Source organism: Pinus tabuliformis, chromosome 2_2 (assembly GCF_031772625.1).
Source record: "Pinus tabuliformis cultivar Carrire ecotype Pingquan chromosome 2_2, CPIR1, whole genome shotgun sequence".
Taxonomy (NCBI): Eukaryota; Viridiplantae; Streptophyta; class Pinopsida; order Pinales; family Pinaceae; genus Pinus; species Pinus tabuliformis.
Genome location: NC_142300.1, coordinates 597,551,872 through 597,579,169, shown reverse-complemented (window position 1 = coordinate 597,579,169; position 27,298 = coordinate 597,551,872). Strand labels below are relative to the sequence as shown.

At 38.5% G+C, this 27,298-nt stretch overlaps 2 protein-coding genes across 2 annotated transcripts; both read right to left on the bottom strand.

Moving 5' to 3' along the window:
- Positions 1 to 530: 530 nt before the first annotated feature.
- On the bottom strand, positions 531 to 21,608 carry LOC149194066 (uncharacterized). The gene is made up of 2 exons (XM_089407534.1): positions 21,507 to 21,608; positions 531 to 1,337 (listed from the first exon to the last, which is right to left on the bottom strand). The coding sequence occupies exons 1-2, from the start codon at positions 21,606 to 21,608 to the stop codon at positions 531 to 533; spliced, it is 909 nt and encodes a 302-aa protein (XP_089263660.1).
- A 2,249-nt stretch (positions 21,609 to 23,857) lies between these two features.
- Positions 23,858 to 26,995, bottom strand: LOC149194065 (uncharacterized). The gene has a single exon (XM_089407199.1). It carries the CDS (start codon positions 26,846 to 26,848, stop codon positions 24,029 to 24,031), a length of 2,820 nt encoding a protein of 939 aa, XP_089263325.1. The 5' UTR covers positions 26,849 to 26,995; the 3' UTR covers positions 23,858 to 24,028.
- Between the last annotated feature and the right edge of the window lie 303 nt (positions 26,996 to 27,298).

Below are 27,298 nucleotides of genomic sequence, written 5' to 3'. Positions count from 1 at the left end.
GAAGTGAGTGCAGAAACTATGTAGAAGCAAAGCTTTGATAAGAACAAACAATGTTATGGAATTACAAATGAATTGCTTAACCCGGGGAATCAGGTGTTCCTTAAATAGAAATTCAAATATTTTGTCAAATTCTTCCCACTGCACGGAGAGTAACTAGACGTTGGTGGCGAATAAAACAATGTGGTAAAATTTCATCCAGACATTTTAAAATTTTGGTTGCCTTGAAAAAATAAATCCACGTATTCTTCAAAAATTCGTTTCATTTATTCTGCCTATGCTGCGCGCACCAATAACATCCAACAATGGTAGTATGTATTGGAGGATTCATCTTAGTAGATGTTTTTTACAACTTAAAGTAGGTCATAACAGGAGTACAATTTCAAGTACTTTATAACACAAGGACATGCTTTAACAATATGAACAAAATTTTTCTTTTATATTTTTACTTTATCTTTCATCACAAAAATTGATGCTACATTGGGTGGAATGGACCAATACACACAGTCGATGTTATATTGGCTTGCTACATATTATTTAAGAAATTTGTACAGTTCATAAAATGGTTTTGTTGTTGGAGGCACCACCCAATCTCTGATTTTTTTCCAAAGTATCATCACAATGACAACCCTCCAAAATCCAATTCCCACTCCTAAACCCTCTGCATTCAATGACATATATTTGTCCAAATGGCTCAATGATCCTTGGCTAACACCTCCACCTATGTTTTTCTGTGTTTCTTTTTCTTTTTCTTTGCATGCTTGTAGAGGTGAAACACATAAACACTTGTTTCCTTGAAATGAAGTAACATTGAAAGTGTCTAATTGTGTTCCAAGTGGGATTTTTCCACAAATTTTGTTGGATGAAACATCCAAATATGCTAGCATGGATAGCATAGAGAGCTCTTGAGGAATCCCTCCACCCAAATCATTTTTGACTAAGTCAAATTGTTCCAAAGTAGATATATCACCAAGAGATGCAGGTATTTTCCCCTCTAGTTGGTTACTTGATAAATTCAACAATCTTAAGCTAGTCAAATTTCCTATTCTTTGAGGTATGTCTCTAGTAAGATTATTTCTAGACAAGTCCAATATCATATTTTTTGGCAAAACATATGTCATAGTATACTCAAATCCCTTGATGACAATTTCAAGATCCTCATACAATGTATTACTACTAAGTTCGGAAGACCCAAGGGTTTTGAATCCCTCGAGTCTCTCTAGATTGGATGGTATGCTTCCATTAATTCTATTGTAGGACAAATCCAACACTTGTAATTTGACAAGATTTGTGATGTCAGAAGGAATATTACCATAAAGTTTATTATAACTTTTAGGGTCCTATAATTTATAGGATCAATTGATGATTAACTGTTGATTTTTTTTACATTCCATATTGTAAATAATGTTTCATTCTGCAAATTATTTCCAAGAAAAAGAAAAAAAAAAAGAAAAGAAAAGAAAAGAAAGGGGACACAAAAAGAAAAAAAAGAGAGATATATATATGTGTGTGTGTGTGTGTGTGTGTGTGTGTGTGAAAAATGAAAGAAAAAAATATATAGAAAAAATGAAAATACCCCCAATAAGTGAGCAAATTTAAATACCACTGCATTTCAAAAAATAAAATGTATGCATGAGAAATACCTTCAAAGAATTAAAATAATGTGTAGCTACTTAAAGTGCCACATTAGAGTTGAAAAAGATAAGTAGGATTAATTGGTTTAATTGCACCATTTAAGTGTGATTAGACTTGGATAAATAAAGTTAGTTAAGTTTAAACATTTAACCACACAGTGTAATCATGGTTAAAGTAGAGCTAAATAAAGTAAGTTAGTTAAGTTAAGATTAAATATTTGACTGCATAGTGTAAATGCGGTAAAATTAGTTTTAATTAAGTTAAATAATTAAATCACGTTGTATATACCGCGATTATAATAAGTTAATAAATTGATTTGTTTGATACGACATTCTTGTCATTTTGTAATAAACAATGTGTAGATGTGAAAGACCACAATCTCACCCGCCCAGATCAACGACAGGTGATGAGTTGGGACCCCCCTAGCCCCTATGACAGTTAACCAAGTGGGGAGTGTGGGGGGGGTGTTTGAAAAGCAGTTTCTTGGCTCACCACCTTTGCAACATGTCGCTCCCTAGCGCATTTCAGACACACCCCCCCGAAATCCACTTTCCCTATTGCCGCCTACTGTGACCGTTGACTCTTGTGCTCTCTCTCCACTTCCTTCCCACCAAGTGGTGCCTATGGTCCCCACTTCACTCCTATATGATTCTGCCACATGGTTCTCCCCACTTCGCTCCTATCCTATCGTTGTCCCATCCCTTCCCGCTCCATATCAACTCACCCCCACCAAATGGCACCCCTGTAGCACCCGTTATGTAACAATTCCTACAATAACGGACCCACTCCGTTAATGGCCACATCACAACGGCAAGCCATTTTTGCTTATAAAATAAGCCAAAGCCTATTCATTCACCCTTCATTTTGCTATTCCAAGACATTAGATACCAGAGCCTGTTACAATTCCAAGTGAGCAATCCACCCTTCTATCATGACCTCGTCAACAAGAAAACTACCAGTACAACTAATCGACCAGCCACCAATCTTCACCCTGCTGATTCCTGAGTAATTTAAATTCTTTAGTTCATTTCCCTTCCAATATGGCACCTAAAGGAAAAACTAAAGTTACAGAAGAGAACCCCCTTCTACCCCCTGTCATTGATTTGGACCATCAACCCCTAGTAGACCAAGAGTATAAAATCATTGAAACTAGTTGTGAGTTTGACCTTTATGAACTCCACAACTGGTTAAAGCAGAAATTCATAGACCTCAACGATGAATTGGGCCTATGGGATTCCTCCCTACCCCAATTCATTTTCCCTCAGACCTACCACTTCCCTGAGTTCGTTTCATGGTGCCAATTTCGATATATTCCCAGTCAGAGGGCAATTGTGGCCCAAAATAATGACATCCTTTTCACAATCACCTCTGAATCCATCTCCCAAATGCTCCAAATTCAAAACTCTACACCTCTGAAACCTTTTATAGTAGATTCCCTCATGGAATTCTACAAGAACCTCACCTTCCCTCACAGAGCAAAGATTTTTGAAACATTTCTCCCTGAGGATGCTCAATTGCCTAAGAAAAATCCTCCCTATTCATCCTCCATGTTCCCTGAGATGACCAAACAAATTATCTCCATTGTTTCATGTTTACTGGGCTATCAATCCGATTAGTGGGTTGATGAGGCCATCATAGGTTTTTTGTCAGTCTTTTCAACATGTGAGAAACCCTCCATCATCTTCAACTACAGTGAGTTTCTAACAGATGCGATCCATGAGCAATTCCTGAATTTTTCTTCAAAGGGAACCTTTAAGAATGCTTCAGTTCTAGTCTATTTTTTTTTTTATATCACCAGGCATACAGGTTTCAGTTTCCCTTACAAAAATTGGATAAGAAAGGGAATGATAAATCAATAATTCATTAGACTTCCTTAGTAAGGAAGAATCCAATGAATTTACCTTCACTGAGTATGTTGATCAATTTTTATACACAACCTCTTGCTTATTAAATAGTAATGTTGAGCCAAGGATAAGACTTCATGTTAGGGTTCCACCCTAACCCCCTTATTTATGTAATGGGATCACGTCATAGTCAAGAGTCAATAAAGCCCATATTAATAATTGTAAGTGGTTAATCCACAATTAATGACGGAACCACAGTTAGTTGCAAATGGGTCGTAGTATTAGATAGATGGTATTAATAAAACCCACGGTATTGGCCCGTGGTATTACATGTATGAGTCATATATAAAGGATAGATACTCCTTGCGAGGAGGATCGTGTCTTATTTTGTAGTCGAGCTCTGCTCTATTGGAGGTTGCCCCCTCGAAGAGGCAAGTGAACATTACTCTCTGAATAATAAAATCATTGCTATTCTGTGTTCTGGGTATCTTTTCTTCGCATATTCTGTATTTGGGTATCATTTTGCAGGTTAAGAGCATAACAAGTGGTATCAGAGCACTTTCCAGGGCCGGTGGGATCTCCATTTCTTGGCAAATTATTTTTTGGCTATAGACGTGTTCCGGCGTATTTAAACCACGGGATCTGTCATTGAGCGCATAAACTTGCGGATTTGGGGAGGCATGCATGCAGGAAATACAAGAGGTGGTCACATCTGTTGGACTCCCTTGTAACCCCTATGGGTACCCCTTCGAGTAGTAGCGCATTAGACAGAACCGCGCACGGATTGTATTCCACGTACCCTCTGGGTATATCGGAAGACCCCTAGGCTCCCTTGAAACCTCGCCATAGATAAACCATCGGCCGTCTTGCGGCTACAGTACACCGAGAACAGCACTCGGGGAGATTACTCACCCGTACGATAGGGTAGTCGGGTTGTACGGCTAAGGGTACAATCGATCCTCCTTAGTTAGAGCCCTGAAACATTGGGCCGAGTACTACTGCCATACCCTTATGTATATTGCAATCTATAGCACTTGACACTCCTGAAGACCATAGTTTCCTTTTCTATCGGGGGATCACACAGCATCTCTTCTAGATCCACCTGTGCAAAGGGGTGTAGCAGCAGCAGACATCAGTCCCGCAGTCTCGAGTTCGCAGATTAGCCATTCCGATCTATTAGATCCATCAGATCCGCAGAAGCAGTCTATTTCGCCATCATATCCGCCATTCAGATCTCTCAGATCCACCAGATCGGAGTCGTTTTGAAGGGTTCCTATACTGGGGTATAATTTTCGCAGGACTTTTGGCCGCATTGACATTTTGAGGATTTGGCCACTGCAGTATTGATAAGGAAGGAGTAAAACTCCGTTAGGAGTTTTCAGAGAAAAAAAAAAAGAGTCTGAGATCTTTTGGGGTGATTATTGGTGATCTAGCCCATCAAAATCAGGATGACGAGCTGAGCACAGTGGTACCATTCACTTCTTAGTGAAAATTTTTTAGGCGGTCCCAATTTTCAAAAAATCCGGTTGGTGTATGGTAGAAACTAGAGCTCAAGCGATGGCCAATGAAAAGATGGACAAACTTGAAGAATCAATGCACAACCTCCACCTTCAGCTTACCGGACTATGTAGCATGGTCGAGAAAATAGTCCCGAAGGGCAAGGAGCAAGCCCATGAGGAGGAGTATAATGGCACTGAACACAATGAGGGTGAGTCTAGCCACTCTCCTCACATCTGGCACACCCACCCACCACCCAGTCAGCGACCTCCTAAGTTGGATATGCATAAATTTGACGGTTCTCACCCGTCGGCATGGATAGCACAAATGGAGCAGTATTTCAAACTGAATCACATCTTCGATGATGCGACTCAGCTTATGTTGGGGAGCATGTACTTGGACAGTGAAAGGTGGCAATGGTGGGAATGGCATCAGCATTGCACTGGACCTTTTAGGACTTGGACCAAATTCACCAAAGCTCTTCAAGACCGCTTTGACCAGGAATCATCTTTTTTGGGTCGTCTTACTAAGCTCCGACAGACTGGTATAGTGGATGAATATATTACAGCTTTTGAAGCCTTAGCCTTCCGCACTTGGGGTCTCTCAGATGTGTTCTACACGGAATGTTTTATCAGCGGTCTTAAAGAAGCTATCAAAGCCCAAGTCCTACTGCACCACCCCCCCACATGGACAGAGGCTTGCAAGGTAGCTCGTAACATGGAATGTGCATTAGCAGCCCAATAGAGTCACCCAAATTTCTCTGCTAAAGGTCGCCCCCCACAGGCTCACAACACGACTCAAACACTTAAGGTCCAAAAGGTGTCACCTGCGGAAATGGCTGAAAGAAGAAAGCAAGGCCTATGTTACTACTGTGATGAAAAATACTCCCTAGGTCATAAATGCAAGGAACCCAAATTTTTTCAAATTGATGCCACTGACTACAACTCAACAGAGGAAGATCCACCACTGGAGGAACAGGAGCCACTAGAAGAAGACAACCAAAAGGACAATGTCTATGACGAACCATTTCTTTCGTTGCATGCTTTGGCAGGGATTTCTTCCCCTCAAACTCTCAAAATCAGAGGTTTTATTAAACATCGCCCAGTAGTAGTCTTGATTGATAGTGGAAGTACACATAATTTCATCCATCAAAAAGTCGCAGAAGCAGTGCATTGTTTTGTACGAGTAGTTTCTAACTTCCAAGTTCAAATTGCGGATGGAGGCACAATGAAATGTGAAGGCCGCTGTGAAAATGTCAAACTTCAAATGGGGGATTATCAGTTGAAAACCCACATGTTTGCCATACACATGGGGGGTTGTGACATTGTCCTCGACGCTGAATGGCTCCGCACTCTTGGGCCAATCACAATGGATTTCTAGGAGTTATATATGAGTTTTAAGCAGAACAACTACACACATACCCTCCGTGGACTCCAGGCGGGAGCCCCCTCTATCATCAGCTCGCATAGGATGGAAAAATTGTTAAAAAAGGGCAATCATGGAGTTGTAGCTCAATTTAATGCCATCCAGGCAGTCGAAACAAAGCCTCTACCAATTCATCCTGAGATGCAACAGATTTTAAATAACCATCTGCCGGTCTTTGACAAGCCTCATGAGCTTCCACCCTCGCGAGGGGAACATGATCATAGCATCACCTTGGTTCCAGGGGCCCAACCCCCAAATGTGCGCCCATACAGATATCTGTTCACCCAAAAGAATGAAATAGAAAAAATCATCAAGGAACTTTTGGAAGCAGGTGTCATTCGTCCCAACATTAGTCCTTATTCATCCCGAGTGGTCATGGTGCTCAAGAAAGATGGGGAGTGGCAGATGTGTCCCGACTTCAGGGCCCTCAGTAAGTTGACAGTCAAAGATAAATTTCCCATCCCGGTGGTTGATGATTTGCTGGATGAACTCAATGGGGCTCAATTCTTCACTAAGCTGGATCTTCGCTCAGGCTACCACCAAATTTGCATGAAGGAAGTCGACATCCCCAAGACTGCTTTCAGAACTCATGAAGGCCATTATGAATTCCTGGTCATGCCATTTGGTCTTTGTAATGCCCCCTCTACTTTTCAGAGCCTTATGAACCACATTCTCAAACCATATCTCAGGAAATTTGTCCTTGTTTTCTTCGATGACATCCTCATCTATAGTTGCACTTGGGCCGCACATCTTTAGCATGTAGATCTACTCTTGCAACTGCTCCGCAAGCATAAATTATTTGTCAAGATGTCCAAGTGTTCGTTTCGCATGGCAGAAGTAGAGTATTTGGGCCACATTATGGGGCGTGAAGGTGTCAAGGTGGACCCAAAAAAGATCCAAGAAATGCAGGAATGGCCTCAACCTAAGACCTTGAAGAGCTTGAGAGGATTTTTGGGTCTCACAGGCTATTATCGTAAATTTGTCCGCAACTATGGTCGCATAGCGAAGCCCCTCACCCAACTCCTAAAGAAAAATTCATTCTTCTAGAATGAGGAAGCACAACAAGCCTTTACAGCTCTAAAAAATGCCATGTGTTCCACTCCAGTCTTAGCACTACCTGACTTCACCAAATCTTTTGTCATTGAATGTGATGCTTTGGGTACAGGTATTGGGGCAGTCTTAATGCAGGAAGGGCGATCGTTGGCCTTCACAAGCCAACAACTCAGTGGGAGGAATCTGGGCCAATCTACCTACGAGAAGGAAATGATGGCCATCTTACATGCAGTCGAGACCTGGCGACCTTACTTATTGGGGCAACGTTTCCAAATCCGCACAGATCATCACAGTCTTAAATATTTTTTGGAGCAACGCCTATCCTCCCCAAAACAAAATAAATGGCTAGCCAAAATGCTGGGATATGATTATGAGATCATTTACAAGAAAGGGAAATACAATAGTGTAGTAGATGCATTATCTCGCTAATTTGAGGAGGAAAGTACTCTGCTAGCAATTTCCCTCCCCATTCCAGAATGGATTGAAGAGGCTCACAGGGAATGGTTTTCACACCCCGGGCTCTCCCAACTCATTTCTCAATTGCAAGTAGATCCAAATTCCACCAAGGGCTACTCGTGGTAGGATGATATTCTTCGCTACAAGGACAGAGTCGTAATATCACCAACATCCACCCTCAAAAGTTGCATTTTGGCAGAATTGCACTCATCTCCCATTGCAGGACATTCGGACTTTCAGAAGACGTATGCTCGCACCAGAAGATCATTTTTTTGGACAGGCATGAAAAAGGACATCCTTACTTTCGTAGCAGAATGTGATGTCTGTCAATGCCACAAAGGGGAAACCGTCAACACACCAGGCACATTACAACCATTGCCCATTCCGGCATCAATTTGGACGGAGGTTTCTATGGATTTCATTACAGGTCTTCCAAAGTCAGGGAACAAGTCAGTCATCATGGTGGTTGTGGACCGACTGTCGAAGTATTCTCATTTCTGCGCCCTACCCCACCCGTTTACACCAACTTTGGTTGCTCAATCTTTCATGGATCAGATCTTCAAATTGCATGGCATGCCCACTTCTATTGTGTCCGACCGCGACCCGATCTTCACCAGTAATTTTTGGTAGGAACTCTTCAGAATACAAGGCACTCAACTCAGACTTAGTACTTCCCATCATCCACAAACAGATGGTCAAACCAAAGCCGTCAACAAATGTCTAGAAACCTACCTTAGGTGTTTCACTTCAGAAAAGCAACACCTTTGGGTATAATGGTTACCTCTGGCTGAATGGTGGTATAACACCAACTATCATGCCACCACCAAAATGACTCCCTATGAAGCAGTATATGGTCAACTCCTGCCTTCACCTACTTTGTATCTCAATGGATGCTCAAAAGTACAAGCAGTGGATCAACTCCTACAACACCGCGCAACCATGCTCGCCCATCTTCGAGCGAATCTTCATCAAGCTCAGAACCGCATGAAGCAACAGGTAGACCAGCATCGCTCAGAGCACCAATTTCAAGAAGGGGATCAGGTATTTTTACGGCTACAACCATATAAGCAAACATCACTCAAGGACAAGGGGTGTCAGAAACTCTCTCCCAAATTCTACGGACCGTATCAAGTACTTCAGCATTGGAGAAGTGGCCTACAAGTTGGCCTTGCCACCTACTGCAAAAATCCATCCAGTTTTCCATGTCTCATGCCTCAAGAAAGTGATTGGGAACAATTGTAGAATTCAGACCAGTCTACATGAATTGGACGAAGAAGGGTCCATCTGGCCTCAACCCGAACAGGTCCTAGACACACGAGACAAGCAACTGCGCGGCCGCATGATTAAAGAAGTCCTCGTCAAATGGAAAGACACCTCTCCGGAAGATGCAACATGGGAACCAACCACTATTCTTCAGCAGTTTCCGCAGCTTCAGCCTTGAGGACAAGGCTCGTCTTAAGGGGGAGGGAATGTTAGGGTCCCACCCTAACCCCCTTATTTATGTAATGGGATCACGTCATAGTCAAGAGTCAATAAAGCCCATATTAATAATTGTAAGTGGTTAATCTGCAATTAATGACAGAACCACAGTTAGTTGCAAATGGGTCGTAGTTTTAGATAGATGGTATTAATAAAACCCACGGTATTGGCCCGTGGTATTGCATGTATGAGTCATATATAAAGGATAGGGACTCCCTGCGAGGAGGATCGTGTCTTATTTTGTAGTCGAGCTCTGCTCTATTGGAGGTTGCCCCCTCGAAGAGGCAAGTGAACATTACTCTTTGAATAATAAAATCATTATTATTCTGTGTTCTGGGTATCTTTTCTTCGCATATTCTGTATTTGGGTATCATTTTGCAGGTTAAGAGCATAACACTTGAAATCAAAAGATTTCTTCATCTCAGTGACCATATCAAAACAGGTGACTGGTACTTGTACTAAAATTATATAGAAACCAGGGTGTATGGGTGTGAATATCCACCTTACAGGTTGCCAAAGTTTATCCCAATGAGAATTTTCTCATTAGAGTACATTAGACAAATGATTAACATGGATGAGTTGCATTTTGTGGCAGCCAAGAAGAAATCCCAATTTAAAATTAAAACACAGGTGGGCCCTTTCATCTGCAATACCAGGGCAACAGCTAAAGAAGCAGATATCCTCCTCAAGAAAATGAACTTCAAACTTAGTTTCACCTGGTCATATGACCCCTTGGGAATAATTTCAAAGTTGAGAGTAGAACAAAAGACTACTCCCTACACTCACATTCCCAGGCCAGAGATTAAAAATACATGAACCAAGATCAATGGAAGGAGAATACTTTGCAAGAAGCAAAAGAACATGTTCTCTCAACAACTACAACAAATAATCCAACACCATAGGAGAAGCATGAGAGGAGGTCAAGGGAAGATTTTCCCCTGCAGTCACAGAAATCCTAGAGAAAGAGTTTTTGATTTACAAGAAGAGACAAAGGACCAATCCAACAGAAGAAACCTTTCAAGAGGAGAATATACAATCCACTATAGTATTGACAGATCCCATACTACAAGAAGAAATGAAGATATTTTTACAGGGTCTCCATCCTTTTCTGCCTCCCAAGAGCCACTAGATACCTCTCAGTCAGGAGAATTGGTTCATGACCAAGATGAACCAAACATATTTGCTAAGCATATAGAAATTAAAAAGAAGAATGAAATGCTAAAAGCCACAACTTACACATAGTTTTGGAAATAGAAAACATCCTCACAATATAGGCTACTCTCTTCTTTTGAAGAGAGAAAGGGAAAATGCAGATAACCTTCCTACAGACTGAGGTCCCTTTCCCAAAAAATCCAGAAGATTACAAGAAATCAATATTTTCCTTCAATACTGATCAAATTCATCCAATTGATCAAATATACCTGCATAAGAAAACAGGGGAGATGTTGTACTCAACCTTGACAACTTCAACAATGACAACTTATAGGCTGCAAGCTTTTGTCAACAACATTCAATTTGATTTTGTTAACAACATTCAATCACAACTCAAATTAGAGAAAATCTCTTCTCTAGCTAAAGACAAAAAAATCAAGTCTTTAGAGGATCTAGTAATTAAACTAGGATATGATCCCAGCAATGTGAAAGATGCAAAGGAGATCATTAGAAGGAAGAATGCTAACATTGTAGCACTCAAGAAGCATCTCAAGCTTCCCTCCACAGAAGACCCACAAACTAAGGAAGTTGGACAGTTAGAGCGAGAAAAGGAAGACATGTTCAAAATTATTATTGAGCAAAGTGGAAAAATCAAAGAAATGGAGGTTGAGATGGATAAATTGTTAAAGGAAAGAGGAATTCAACACAATTCACATCCATTCCACTCACATCAGTTCCTATTGCATCTATATCAGCAACAAGAGCATCCACATTAGCAACCATTATAGATGAGGAACAATCTACAGATTCTTCATAATAACTAATCAAAGCAATGGATGACCTATCTATCATAGGACAAGAGATTGAGAAGATGAAAACTCAACTAAATAATCTCCAGGAGAAGAAATTGAAAATTGATAGTGCATACCTAATAGAGCTACAAAAGACTCATAAATTAACTAAAAAAATTGAGCAGTTGGAGAATGAGTCTATAATGACACAAACACTTGCACAGGCAAAAGAAAGTATTTGGATAGAAATAAATGAGGCCATGATTGAAATATGGCCCTCTATTGAGATCATTTTTTAGAAGGATGAATTAGTACAAAGATCTAAAGGAATCCTTGAAGAGGTGAAAGAAGATTTAGGACAGAAGCCAGGTGAAGCTACTGCTCTAATCAGGATTCTAAATTCAAAGAATAAAGAGGAATTAGAAGAGTTTGAAATTGCAGATAGGATAGAGACAATTCTGGAGGTGAGGAGGGTCCTTACAAAAAGGAACCTTATGCTTCAGCTAGAAAACAAGTGCCACAACTTAGAGTTCAACATTAAGAAGTTCCACAATAAATTCAATGTGCTAAATCTAAAGGGGCTGCCAGGTTTGATAGGAATTGGAGAGAATTTGATCAGGTTAGATTATTATCAGAAGAAGTTGTATACCATAGCCAAGGATAAGTTAAATTTTTCCACTATTAAAGGAAGCATCATAGGAAAATCATTCATGGAAGCTTTGGATTTTGATTTTTTTATCAAACATGAGATAAAGCACTTATTCATTTCTATATCCAAGCTTCTTTGGGCTAGAAAAGAGGATCGATTTTGTTGTTCTAGAGGCCGAGTAGGCTTGCTGTTGGGCCGAGTATAGGAGGAGAAATATGTTGTTATTTAGGGACTGTTTGGGTAACGTTTGGAGGTTATTTTCTACAGGAGGATGGTTGTTGTGCTAGGCCACAGGCCATAGCACAGATTTGGGCTTGATTAGGGTTGTCAATAGGTGACTAATGGCTTAAGGAGGAAGCGTGGAAAAGGAGGGTGCCTTCCAAGGTGTGTCCCTGTTTTTTGTGGAGGAATGTTGGGTCAAGAGGTGACCAGTTTAAATCAGATTGAATAGCAACCTGTTGGTGTCGTGTGGAGGAATTTCTGAGGTGGCAAAGAGTCTATCCTAGGAGCATAATGGATAGTGTAGTATTGGGTTCCATTGATTTGATTGGAGGGTAGTGCGTTGACTAACCAAATTAGACCTAGAGTAACATACAAGAAGGACGTTGTTGGTGTGTGATTGGGTGAAGTTTGCAGCCTTATGAGTAGCTATTTGATGGATGAAAGAGGCTACCAGAAGGAAAACTGGAGCTCGGGAATTTGCCTACCTAGAGAGAAGATTATGAGCCCGTGTACATGTAGTAGAAGTGACATGCAACATTGTTAGGTGGCAGCCCTGCTAGAGTCTTGATGTGTTGTCCTTTGAAGGACTAAGGGGCAGCTAGTGAGTAGTATGAAAGCGAAGGACCATCAGGACAAGATATGACATAGAAGCTACAACGATGTTTGTCATTGTATCTTGTATACCATATACTATTGTATTATTCAGATCTAGTTTAATATAATGAAGATTGGGATTGTATAATATTGTACAATTTTGTTAAAAAGGGTGTATATTTGTGCATATGTGATTTACTATTTTATATTTCTATTGTGAAATGTAGTTTATGGTTGAGATTATTGGTTTGGTAGTGTCATTGATTTTAAGACTCTAACCTATACCCAAGGTCATGGAAACTCAACATGTTGTTCCTAGTGAACACCCCTCCATACATATTTTATGCATTGAACACATTGAGTCTATTCATGACTAAGCCTCTATGTGCACATTGTATCACCGCCAAACACATTTTGAGATATTTCATGGGATGATCACACTTGATATAAGATATTCTACTATAGATGTTTGACTTCATGGATACACCAATGATGACTGGGAAAGAAACGTTATCAACAGGAAGAGTACTTTTGGATGTTGTTTTAGCCTTTTATCTTCTATGATATATTGGATGAATAGGAAGTGAAAGTCTATAGCATTGAGTATCGTCGAAGCATAGTATATTGTCGCTAGCATGGATAGTTGCGAAGCAGTTTGGTTGAGGAATATATTTGGAGATATATTTGAGCATGTCCTAAATACTACAGTGATATATTGTGACAACAAGAGTGGGATTTGTCTAGCAGAGAATCTCATATTTCATGACAAGTCCAAGAACATAGGTATTACATATCACTTCATTCGAGACATGGTACATAGAGTATCCATTAGACTCCATCACACATCAATAAATGAGTAGATTGTAGATATCCTCACCAAGGCTTTACCGAAATGGAAGTTCTTGGTCTTCAGAGAGAAGCTTGGACTGCTGGATGTGACCACTCTTGATAAGGGGCATCATTGATCAAGGACATTGAGTCAACTCTTGCCCCCCTGTTTGAGCTCCGAGGTGTAGAATTGAGATAGAGGGCTCCTAGGGTTGAGGGATCTCTGAACAATAAGGTATCATACCTATCATTTACCCACAGGGTTGGAGATGTTTCTCCCCTATCTTGATATTTGCAGAGTATACCCCAGTTGGCATCATACCCACAAGTCGAGCTTGTTGGGATTGTACCTCCCCATCTGGCCAATAGGTTGAGGAGGCTTGGGGGCATGTTGTCCTTACCTTTTGGTAAGTTGGGTATCTTGCCCAAGCTCAGATTATGATGCATTTGTTCTACCACATGACTCTGGAGAGTAATTGTTGGGAATATTAGTAGGAAATAGGATGGGTTGATATGTGCTTCCCTATATCACCTATTGCTCAATATCAAGTTGGAGATATTTAGCTCCCCCATGAAATTTCGGGCTGAGATTTACTACTTGATGTGGTTTCAGATTAATATATTCTCTCTAACATTGTAGAGGGTGGTAGGGATGATTCTTCTTCTTTAGATTCGAGAATGTTTTACAAATAGGGCTGAGCAGAGATGGGACATGATATGACAACAGGATATACATGATGCAAGTGAAATTCTCCCTTGTTGAGAGGAAGTGTTATAAAATGAGACTATATTCAAATTCCACTTTGGAGAACCCATTTTATGGATATGATGATTTCATTGGATTCCTCTTTTCGATAGAACCAAAATCAACCTAAATATTACTCAAATTGGACAAGGAAAAGTGGACTTATGAAGAGAATCCCACATATGCACATTTGGACAAGGTCGACCGTAAAGAAAATTAGACACCCTTGGAAGCCTATAAGTAAAAGTGACCTCAAGCTCATTTGTACATCACGAAGCATATTCTTCTTCTCTTCTTCATTGATTTTCTTGCACAGGTATGAGGCAAGGACGACAACAGAAGTTCGCAAAAGTTCGAAATTATAGGGTTTGAGGCTCACATTTGTTTTTGGGTTTCTGGATTACAGTCGTAGGCACACAACATGGAAAATTCAACCACATTATTTGGCTTACATGCATCAAGGGTGTGACTGGAAGCCTCTAATCGATCGCATAGCTCCTCATGCATGCAACTAGGAAGTTTGACTGAAATTGATTGTTGATCGAAGTTGACCGCAGTTGACCGTAGATGAGAAAAGTTGTCTCTGATATATTCTGATGCTGGAAACTTATTTTTGAATTTTATTAGGTTGCTTTTCTAATGATATTGTATTGGACTCATTGTACTATCTTCTGAAAATTTTATGACAATATAATAGAAGAATAATTTTAAAAGGTTTTCCCCCTTGTTGGGTTTTTCCTTGGTCTTTGAACAAACCTAGTGTCTCTTGTAGATGTGTTGATTGCCTCCTTTTTCATTACATTTATTGTTCTATCTTTAATTATTATTGATGAATGGAAATACTAATTGTAATCGGAAATATTGCTAGTTGAAGTATTCAATTAGGCTAAAGTAGTTGATACAACATAGGACAATTTGAAAATTTAACACACATCTGAGTAAACTTGCTCCAAGATGGCTCCAGCTATGGTATCTCGGCCCTAGAAGGAGGATTTAACATATTTTCTAAGAGTGAATCCCTTGCAAACATCATGTTGATCAAGGGTGCATTTTGGAAGTCTAGTGGTGATCTGTTGCATTATTTTCAAAGTCCCATGGTGTAGGTGTCCCATGTGCCTATGCCAGAGCTCTCCAAAATCTTGGCCCTAAACATGTTCTACCTTACTACTCAATGCAATGCATGCATCCACCTATAGCTTGTACATATTTTTAACCTGAACACCAATTTGTTTTACTTGTCCAGTAGCAACATACTTCAGATAAACTTTCCCCATACTGAACACCAAATCATATCCACAGTCTTCAAGTACACCCACACAAGCTATATTTTCTTCAGAACAAGCACATAAATTACATTCTTTAGGTGAAGATGTGAGCCAAACTCCCTCTTAAACTGACAGTGTCAATCCCTTTGGTACTATAGCTTCCATCATCTCCAAGTTCTATGTGTAATTGTAGGGCCTTCTCCTCGAGGCTACTGAGAATTCCTTACTTCCTATCGTATGAAATGAAACACCAAACTCTAAGTACCATACATTGTCTCGTATAGTACTTTCCATGCATGCAATGAGGGTGAAATCCAATTCGAATTGTGATATGAGAGAATCTCCTCTTGCTACTCTTGCAGGTTTCTTACTGGATTTCTTGTGTGGACACTTGATTGCATATTGTCCATAATCATGGTACTAAAAACATTTAATTTTACTAAGCTATTTCTTTATGGCCTTCTTTGGTTTTCTTTCCTTTTCTTACTAGAGCAAATTTTTCTTCCTCATCAGTTTTGGATATGACACCATCTCTAGTCTTTCTTCTAATCTCCTCCTGCACCAAATCAAACCAAAGTCTCTCCCATTTTGGGAGCTTGTCTCTTCCATTAACTAAATCTTGATATTTGTGCTAGGATTTCAAAAGGCCCATGAGTGCTAAGCTCAAAAGTTCAAACGATGGCAAATTTTCTCCAACTACTCTAAGTTCATCTCTCACTTGATTGAATTTGAATAGGTATTGAACAACAGTTTCATTTTTACCAATTCGAATGTTCATGTGCTTGTCTCTCAAAGCCAATTTTTTAGCATCACTACTTCTTTGGAATAGATATGTGAGAGTTTTCCACATTGAAAATGGATTCTCCTTGCCATGAAAATTCAAAACCACGTGATCTATGACTCCTCCAAAAGAGTCCCCCTGCCTTTTGTTGTTTCTTTCTTCCAATGTGTCAGCTGTTGAGCATCCAAAGCTATAGTTTTTGGAATATCAGTTTGTGTGTATTCCAATACTCCATTATCGTCTAGCACAACCTCCATACTGTCTTTCCAAGCATAAAAATTCAAGGTGTCCTCCAATGCATATTCAAGTCTCAATCCATTGAAAGACATTGTTCCTACACTAAAGAGAATCTACTCCAAGAATTTTGCAATTTGACTTTTTTTAAGAGAATATATAGAACCTGGCTTCTATGTAGTCTTCAATAGCTCTAATACCATGTAGAAATAGCTCGAAATTTTCAGTTGCTAATGAATTCAAACTTAAAACAATAGACAAAAATCTCTTCTATTGAATCTATAGAAAGGAAAACATACAATAGAAACACATGCAATCATTCAATCACAATGAACATAGTATTTTTACTGGGGAACCCAACTGGGAAAAAACCCTCCTCTGTTCTATATTATATCAGATGAGAATATATATTTATTACAATCACAACTTCAATCTTTAAAGCTCAACCTACACTACAATAATGACCTCCTCTTGCTCTGACCAACACTTAGCCAAAATAGGCGTCCAACTTTCTCCTAATTCCTTGTGCAATTCCTGAGGAAATTAGCTACTAAAAACTAGGGAAATATCATATTTCCTTGTGCAAATCCTAGAGAAATTTCTCACCTGCTCCAATGCAAATCCTATACACTCAATAGTATACATTGATAATTGCAATGATGCCTTTTTTCTCCACTCAACTAGGAAATTCAAATTGCATGCATGACTAGGGTTATTTTTAGTAAATTGACTAGTTAACTAAGAGTTCAATGAGTTAACAACAATGATAACTACTCAGCTGAACTTCTCCAGACTCTATTCATGACCAGAGCCCATATAACCGAGTTTCACTATCTATAACTCCACTATATTGCTAGATATTAGAAATCAACTCATGCACAGCTCTACTTCTAGCCTAGAAACTTGAATTGACTGATTTAACTAAGTGACTTGACCATGTCACTCCTGCTAACTGCAACTCAAGTCATCCTACTGATGTGGAAATTCAAATTTCTCCATTTGACCAAGGCACAAGTCAAATGAAGTTTTTTCTTTCTACAATTTAACATTTAGTTCCTTTCAGTTATAGCTGATAAATCAAGGAGTAGTTTCTAGTAAATATTTAGGGGTTGAAGCTCCTCTTAATAGTGGTTGATAAACCTAGGGGTTGTAGCTCCTTTTAGTTGTAGCTCATAAATCAGGGTGTAGTTGCTTCTTGTTGGTTGTAGCCAAAGAACTTTGTAACAACAACTTGTAGCTTGCCTTGTGAAGAAATTGAAATAAAGATTTGAAGAATTTGTGTGTTCTCATTGTGATACTTATGTTATTTCTTTCCATGCTCATATTGATTAATTGTTGAAGTTATCGTAGTGTCTTAAGTTTTATTGCAAGTAAAGAAAGGTTTTAAAATTCCTACAATATTAATTCACCCCCACCCCCCAGTATTGTCTTGGTTTCTATCACTTATCTTATTATGACTTCCACTCGAACACTTTCCATGATTTTCAGTGGTCATCTATTTCTCCTTCTCTATGAGCTTCTCCATGCTCAATTGTGAATTGTAAATAAGCCTTTATAGACACCTCACCAAGCTTCTCAACTTGGTATTTTGGTATTACTTATCCTCTCCTCTAGAACCTTTTGAGCTTCCTCTACTCCTCTAGGATTTTGCACTCTACTCACACCATCTAGAAAAATTTACCCACATTCACACTTTGGAGCTATCTGAACAAATTATACCCAACATCAGCTGGAAGTTGTTCTCCTTTCTCTATTGTAAGGCTTATCACAATATTTTCCCACTCTGCTACTACTTGAAAATTAATGAAATGTAAAACAACTAAGATGAATACCTCTCAGATCTCGTCATATATGCACTCTCAGGAACTTCTAGTTTCTTTCTTCACACTGCTACAAGATTCTTTAGCTATCAATCTTCTTGGCTATCTTGGAAAATTCTAGCTAGCTCTACTCCTTGGATGAAATTGTCTTCTCCCATGTACCAGATCCTCTGTGTGATTTCTCTTACTGAAACCTCCATAGCTTCATGCTTTCTCTTGTTAACACACTAAGATTTATTATTAACAAAACAAATATGTTACCTATATGCTTCCTTCAATGCTTTTGTGTTTGTGTATTGCTCTCCTTCAACGTTTCATACATTTCGTTGATGTCTTTCGCAACTCTAACCTCTTGCATTGGTCTCCTTCAGTATTCTTCAATCATTTTTTTACTCTAACTCGGTCTTAAATCTATTGTTATACTCTGATTTCAAGCTCTGACTTCTTCCCTTTCCTCTTGAGTGTCATTGTGTTCTACCTTTCTCTTGGCTATAATATTTTTATTTTCCTCTTAGTTGTGATCTCAATTCTAGTTTCTTTGCTCGACCATGATACCTTCATTGTATTGGGTTTTGTATCAGACTCTCAATCCCAAAGAGAATTACTAAGATTTGGTATGACTTGACATCAACTAGATTTGATACCACTTAACGTCGATAAATAAGCTTAATTGTCTCCTTCTCTTTCCTTCATAGTTGTGCCCACGATAGTCATGCCCAGGATTATTCCTCTTTGGATAAATCAAGACTATGGGTTGGGTATGTTCCAATGAACAACATCGATTGGCACCCTCTCCTCAATAGTGTATAGGATATGCGTCCACAATATATTGCCCACACCACAATGTTTTTTATATCACTTTCCTTCATCTCCTATAGGGATCCTGCTTGTGCCTCAATCTTTTCTACATGACTAGCTCTCATTAGGTTTCCTTTGGCTCCACGAGCTTCACCCTCCAACTATCGCACACTCTTGGTGTTGATCATATGTCCTAGTCCTTTTCATTACACCCAACTCTCAACTTTGGGGTTTCCTTTGGAATCCCAGGCTCTAACTCCTTCCAACCTTTTTCTCCCTCTATTTCATAGTGCCTCAACCTCACCACTGATCCTAACTCTACCACAACTAATAACCTCTCAGCAATCCGACATATGTCAACTTAACATCACGTCAAGCTCAACCTCCCTATTAGGTCCTGACGACACTATTCCAAACTAACACTATTCTGCTGCATAGGACTGACAACACTTGATGGGAATATTTCCATCTTCTTAGACTCATTAACTAGCAAGAGCACCCAAAACTCACTACTCAAGATCTTCACCTCAATCCTTAGCATTATGTTGGTGGAGGTGGCGGTCATTATAGTTGTCAGAGATTTATTTTGTCTATCGAGGTCGTTTATTGACGGAGCCACTCACCACTCATCACCACTCTTTAACTCTCCAAGAATTCTAGGCTAGTGGTAGAGTAATGACTATTATGCAATGGATGGGAAACTATCCATCTATTAGGCTCGCTAGTTGATAGGGTTGCTCCTCGCTTGTCGACTGACTTCAGCCTTCAATCAATTTTCAATGCATGCAAGTAGCAAGCCACTTGGTGATAAAGGGTCACACACTTTGTTGCTTGTTCTTGATGGTTGGAAGGGCCCTTTCTTGGCCCGATGGCTCTTAGTGAAGCATTGCACTTTATCAGAGATAAAACTCTGGCTTGCCCATTCACTTGCAACTTAACTCCCTCTTTTTGTGGCTCTGGTCCTTTGCATCATTGTACTTGCCACACTTACTTGGTATGCACATGCATATAAGGGCTCAGGGGAACTCAGGGGAACTCACGCACACTTCTACTTAACAGTGGAGTTCGACTATCTATATCCATAGTGGGTTCGACTGTCTATATCCACAGTCATTCACTGATCCCAACATGAATTTCTAAGGCGCAACACTCACAGGAACGATCTACCAATTACAATGCACAGAGACTAAACATAATTGGAGCATAATTCACACATTTTTATTAACACAAAAGATCTATACAATATGGCCAATTTTACAATAGTCAACCATCTCTTCTCTCAAACCTCTCTAGTATTTAGCCACTTTTAGTTTCTTCTCTTCTTCTCTTACTCTATCCTATTCCAATCTCCTCCCTTCTCTACTCTATCCTATTCCAATCTCCTGCCTTCTCTAATTACCAACTTAATAAATTAAAATATGTATTACCATATGGGTTGCATCTGTAATTGTCCCTCTTCTAGAAGCAAATCAAAATATTTCAGCCTAATTATTTGGATTTTTTACAATGTGTCATGTGGCTAGGAATGCCAACTCACTGAAACACCCTAACAACCTAAATTACTTCTACAACTAGGACACTTGCCATTACATGAGAAATTCCTAATTTATACAAAATTACAACTAAGGGATTTCATGCCCATGTGGAAATTTTAAGACCCCTTAGGTTTGGACAAAAATAAACTTGGGGCTTTATGCTTCGACATCACAACCACTTTCAAACTAAAGAGAATTAATTTCCCCAATTTGTTCACTTCTATATACTAGTCAATACCACTACCAACCAATTTGTCAATAGAATTCACAAATTTGCACAATTATCTCTATAAATATGCCTCACTTGATATAAATTCCCACTAAATTTTATATATAATTAATTAGTTCCCACAACATTATTCAAATGTTCTAAAACATTGGTCAATTTCTTAACCTACATTTTTCAATCAATATAACCCATCAAATTTAATATATAATCAATAAATTTACAAACTTTATTTCCTAATATAACCCATCAAATTTAATATATAATCAATAAATTTACAAACTTTATTTCCTAATATATCTTTTTCGTATATTCAATATAATTTTTCCACCAAATTCCATATAGAGTGATTATATTGAATTGACACCTTTCTTGTATAGTTTAATATACTAATAAAATTCAAACTGGAATGTCGATTAAACCCTACTCCACTAGGTTCTTGTCAAATTGGTGTTGTTGGACTTCCAAAAGCATTAATACGGTGTGCCCACAAAATCCAAAAGCATTACTTTCATAGGCTTCGTAGGTGCCGTGAACACAATTACTTATAGCACGACTTCTCCATGACTTTGTACCAGCCATTCACGAATATAATGATTTCTGCCTTCTTTTTCATATTTTCTGACTCATACAAGTCAATACAATGTATTTAGACTTTCAAGTCAATACAATAAATTTTCCACTAGAAGGACAAAGAATTAAGCTAAGGAATTGTATTTAGACTTTCAAGTCAATACAATAAATTTTCCACTAGAAGGACAAAGAATTAAGCTAAGGAGATAAGGATGGATAGCCTTGTGGAATATTTCCTTTTTAAAATTAAAGAAATGTGTCTGTGTTACGTGGAATCTATCATAAGGTTGCCCACTTGTTGGATGTACAATACTGGTTGGATGTACAATATTTGATAGGTTTTAATCTGTAGCACAGTTATGAATGGATCAAATAGAATTATATCATGGATTGTTGGATAGAATTATATCATGGATTGATGGATGATATTTGGGATTTTTCATTCTTATTTTCCAAAATACATAGTTTGTTCCATTGAACATGGGTGTGCTATTGGTAAATCTTTGTTAGGGGAGGAGTAACTTTGAATGAAATTGTTGTATTTCAATTAAGATAGAACATAGATATATACAAGGAGAGAGACTATTGAGTTTCATCTCCTAATGTATCTTCATCTTCCTTTATTTCTCTATTTACAATATTTACATGGGATTTCCTAATCCCAAAGATTAGGTGTCAACATTCCCCCCCTTAATCTGAAGGGATGTTGGTGAGTCCAAGCATCATTCTAAATCTTTCAAAATTTTCTCTTCCAAGCACTTTGGTGAAGATGTTTGCAACATGCTCATTTGTGGAACAATGTCATAGGTGGATTGTTTTGGCCTCAATATAATTTCAAATCAGATGATATTTTGTATTGATGTGCTTTGTTCGATCATGGAACTTTTGGTTCTTGGAAAACTTTATTACAGTAGTGTTGTCAATCAATAGAGGAGTTGAATTCACTTGTTTCTCCTGCAAATCTCCCAGAATTTTCCTGACCCACCCAATTTCATTCGTTGCTTCAACCGTAGCCACATTTTCTGCGTCAATTGTGGAATCTACTGGAACTTACTGTTTGCATGGCCTCGAGGAGACAACTCCTGATCCAAGACTCATAACATAACTTGAAGTAGATACTCCAATTTCTTTATCTCTCCCACATACACCAAAATCCACTGACATACTTGATCTCGGTTGATACATAACTTTTCTTCCTCGATTGGCATTCTCTGTCGACTTCCTTGCTCAAACGCACAACCATAGGCTACATATGGCATGATGTCATAATCGCTTCCGGTTGTCGAAACCCTAATGCTTTGAACAAACACCATTATCCTCTCCTTAAAGTATTTTTCATATTTTATCATATATTCTCCATATAATCTTATAATGATTAATTCTCCATATATTATATATAAAATATATTTATATAATAAATAATTAAATGATAATATAATATCAATTATACATGTAAATAAATTATAAATGAACAATTCATAAAAATATTGTACATGCATATTAATTCAATTTCAATGGTTAATAATGTTAATTATACACTTGCATTGAATGAAAATTTTGCAATAAAATGGTGAAATAACTAGACTCACATAAGAATTTCCTAAATATTAATATACATATTGATTATACATATTGATTGTAATTTCGTATAGGTATGGTAAAACTTTTTCATATCATAATTTACAATCTCCTCACCCATGATTAATCCTGGAAAATATTAATATTACAATTAATTATCAATTAATATAAACATTCTTTGTGAAGTGCAAAATTTTAACCAATCATAATTAACTAGAAAATGGGAATTCCAGTCCTTGGGCAATAACAAATGTGAACGATAACATATTCATCAATGCTCTTATAATATGTATAACTCATTCATGTTTTAGTGCACTGTGATATGTATCTAGCTGATTCTCCAGGGGAGAAGCCTGGGGCAGTCTGGGTAGGCTTGCGTGCAGAATCTGTGTAGAAGTGAGTATATAAGCGAAGGTTTGATAAGGAAAGATGTTTAATCTCAATTAAAGTATAATTTAGTCCAGAGAATTGCGTCTTCCTTGAATAGAAAATGAAGGCAGAAATTCAAACAAACAAGTTCAGGGTATAACATTAATTTTCTTTTTGACTTCTTGAAATTTATATATTGTCTAAGTCTTGCCACAGAGCAGTAACCTGACATCGGAGAACCAGACATCAGCTGTCAGTAAACAATTTAGTAAAATTTTATCCAGACATTTTCTATTTGGCAGACCAGCGCATGGCAAACAACTATCTTTTTCTTCATCTTACACATTAAGATGTAACAATATACAGAATGAATCACCACATATAATTTAAGGAATTTGTACATAACTGGTTATGTCTCTGAAGATATAACCCAATTCCGAATGAATCACCACATATAATTTAAGGAATTTTTACATAACTGGTTATGTCTCTGAAGATATAATCCAATTCCTAGCTTTATTCCAGAGTATCATTACACTCATAACTCCTCCAAATCCAATTCCTATGCCGAACTTCAATGCAATCAATGAGATATGCTTCTTCACCTGACTGGACCAACTTTGGCTAACACGTCCTATTGTGCTTTTCAGAGTCTGTTTTTCTTCTTCCTTGCATGTTGGTAAAGGAAAACTACATAAACACTTGTTCCTTTGAAATGAAGCAACATTGAAAGTGGAAAACTGTGTTCCATGTGGGATTTTTCCACAAAGTGCATTAGATGAAACATCTAAATATGCTAGCATGGCTAGATGAGAGAGCTCTTGAGGAATTTCTCCACTGAAATTATTTTTGCCCAAGTCCAGTTGTTCCAAGGTAGATATGTTACCAAGAGATGCAGGTATTTGCCCTTGTAGATGGTTATTTGATAAATTCAACAACCTCAAGCTACTCAAATTTCCTATACTTGGAGGTATTTCTCCCATAAGATTATTGTTAGACAAGTCCAATATCGTGTTTGTAGCCAACACATATGTTATAGTATACTCGAATCCCTTGATGACAATTTCAAGATCCTCATACAATGTATTACTACTAAGATCAGAAAACCCAAGGGTTTTGAATCCCTGGAGTCTCTCTAGATTGGATGGTATGCTTCCACTAATTCTATTATTGGACAAATCCAACACTTGTAATCTGACAAGATTTGTGATGTTGGAAGGAATACTGCCATGAAACTTATTATAACCAACACTTAAAACTCTTAATTCATGGAAAGTTACAAGGTATCTAGGGAGCTGACCCGTTAATTTGTTTTTGCTTAAATCTAGCAGTTGAAGTTGGGTACATTGGGCCAAAGAAGCAGGGAGAGTCCCAGAGAAGTTATTATCATAAGCAGAGAGAACTTCCATAGAATCTGGAAATCTTGTTTCTAGATTTCCACTAAGTTTGTTTTCAGAGACCTTCAACCTTTGTAAAGCAGTGCAGTTACTTAAAGTTGGTGGTAATATCCCTGACAAGAAGTTCTGCTGCAGTAATAAATTCCTCATAGATTTACAATTGCCTAATGATGGAGGAATATGTCCATTCAACCTATTTTTGGACAAATCTAACACTTTTAATTCCACGCATTGACCTATATGATCAGGGATTGGACCATCTAACTTGTTTCGAGATATATCTAATTGTTGAAGTGAAACCAAATCACCAATACTTTCAGGAATCCTCCCAGAAATATTGTTTGAATTCAAAAATAATTTTGTAAGAGAATGAAGCTTTCCTATGCCTTTTGGAATTGCAGATGTAAAATTATTGTTATTTAAAAAAAGCTGTTCAAGTTTGTTCAAAGTGGCAATGCCTTCAGGTATTTTGCCAGATAGATTGTTTTCCGCTAAATTTAAGGTGGTCAGCTGTTTCAATTTTGTTATGGCTTCAGGTATGCTACCAGTAAAGTTATTTTGACCAAGATTTAGATAATTGAGCCCACTCAAATTGCCAATAGCTACAGGTATGCTACCCACCATGCTATTTCCAGCCAGATTTAGGATAGAGAAGGGAAGCCCAAATAAACTCGGAAACAGGGAGCCTTGAATTCTGTTGTCCCCTAAATCCAGCCATGCAAGACTGCTGCAGTTTCCTATTTCAGAAGGGATAAAACCTGATATACTACCTGGGCCATAAATCGATAGTTGAACTAGCTTTTTTAAATGACCAAATTGAGGTGGGATATTACCTGATAAAGCCCAATTGTCTCCCAAAAATAAAATTTCAAGAGAAGAGCAGTTTCCTAGAGACGGAGGAATGGTGTTCTCCAACTTGTTTGATTGCAGATACAGGTACTGTAATTTTTGCAGCGAGCCCAGTTCAGCCGGTATTCTTCCACTCAAGTTGTTGTGAGAAAAAGCAATATACCATAGTTGAGTACAATTACCAACATCTGGAGGGATGTAACCACTTAGTGAGTTGCCTTCCAAGTATATAACAGATAAATGTCTGATCGAACCCAAAACTGAAGGGATTGGACCAGTGAGATTGTTGTATCCAATGGACAACCACCGGAGAGAAGTGCAGTTGCTTAGAGAAGTTGGAATATTTCCAGTAAGACCATTGTTTGCCAAGCGGAGCTGCTCCAACTGGACTAGACGACCGAATTCTGTTGGTATACTCCCTATCAAGCTGTTTGTTGCAAGTCGGATCAATTGCAGCTTTGTACAATTACACAGCGCTTTTGGAATATAACCACGGAGCAAATTAGAGCTGAGGTCCAGTACTCCCAGCGCCTTTAACTGCCCAAACTCCGTTGGAATTCTTCCTGTCAAATTATTCTGAGAAAGATTCAGAGTGCGTAACAATGAGAGGTTACCAAGAGATGGTGAGATGCGACCTCGCAATCCCAACCCAGGAAGTATTATGGCAATCACTCGTTTGGTGCGCTTTCTGCAGAAAATGCCATTCCAGGAGCAGACGTTATGGGAGTTTTTTGCCGTCCAGTTGAGCAACGATCTATCCAGATCCGGTGTGAGGGCATTTTTGAAGGACAAAAGGGCTTCTACATCACTTTTATCGTCAGCGTCCATGGATGATGATGATGTGAATTCAGGTTGCTCCAGATTGCCTTCATCTTCGTTCAAAACAAAATCATGGGATTGAAGAGAAGTACTTCCACCAATCATTCCGTCATACAGGTGTAAACCATGATCCCTATAAACATATGAGGAATGATATGGCTTCATGGAATAACTAATAGCGGTTATTGTGAGCAGAAGCCACACAAGTATCATCATCGACACAGCACCTTTCTTCATTTCTCTCTCTCTATCCCAAATCCAATGACTTCAAAGGCTTGCCTGTAAGTTCCCTTGTTTGCAAACATACATATAAATAATGCAGGTCTTATAGAGTCGTTGAAGCTACAGAGTAGGTCGAAAGTCTAAATACATTGTATTCACGGGTACAAAGTCAGAAAATATGAAAAAGAAGGCGGAAATCATTGTATTCGCTGGTACAAAGTCATGAAGATGTTGTGCCGTAAGTAATTGTATTCACGGCACCTACAGAATGTACAGAAAAGTCGTGGCAGAAAATGCCGAAAGTAATGCAGAGTAAGTCCAAATACCATACGAAAAAGAAGGCAGATATCATGGTATTCATTGGTACAAAGTCATGGAAAAGTTGCGGCCGCACATCACGAAAAGTAATGCTTTTGGATTTTGTGGGCACACCGTATGGACGCTTTTGGAAATCCAGCCGCACCA

Coding starts and splice junctions, on each gene's coding strand:
- LOC149194066 (XM_089407534.1), bottom strand. CDS start 21,608: ATGGCTGGTACAAAGTCATGGAGAAGTCGTGCTATAAGTAATTGTGTT. Junction 1,338..21,506: donor TTGGATTTTGTGGGCACACC/GTATTAATGCTT, acceptor TATAAATTATAG/GACCCTAAAAGTTATAATAA.
- LOC149194065 (XM_089407199.1), bottom strand. CDS start 26,848: ATGAAGAAAGGTGCTGTGTCGATGATGATACTTGTGTGGCTTCTGCTC.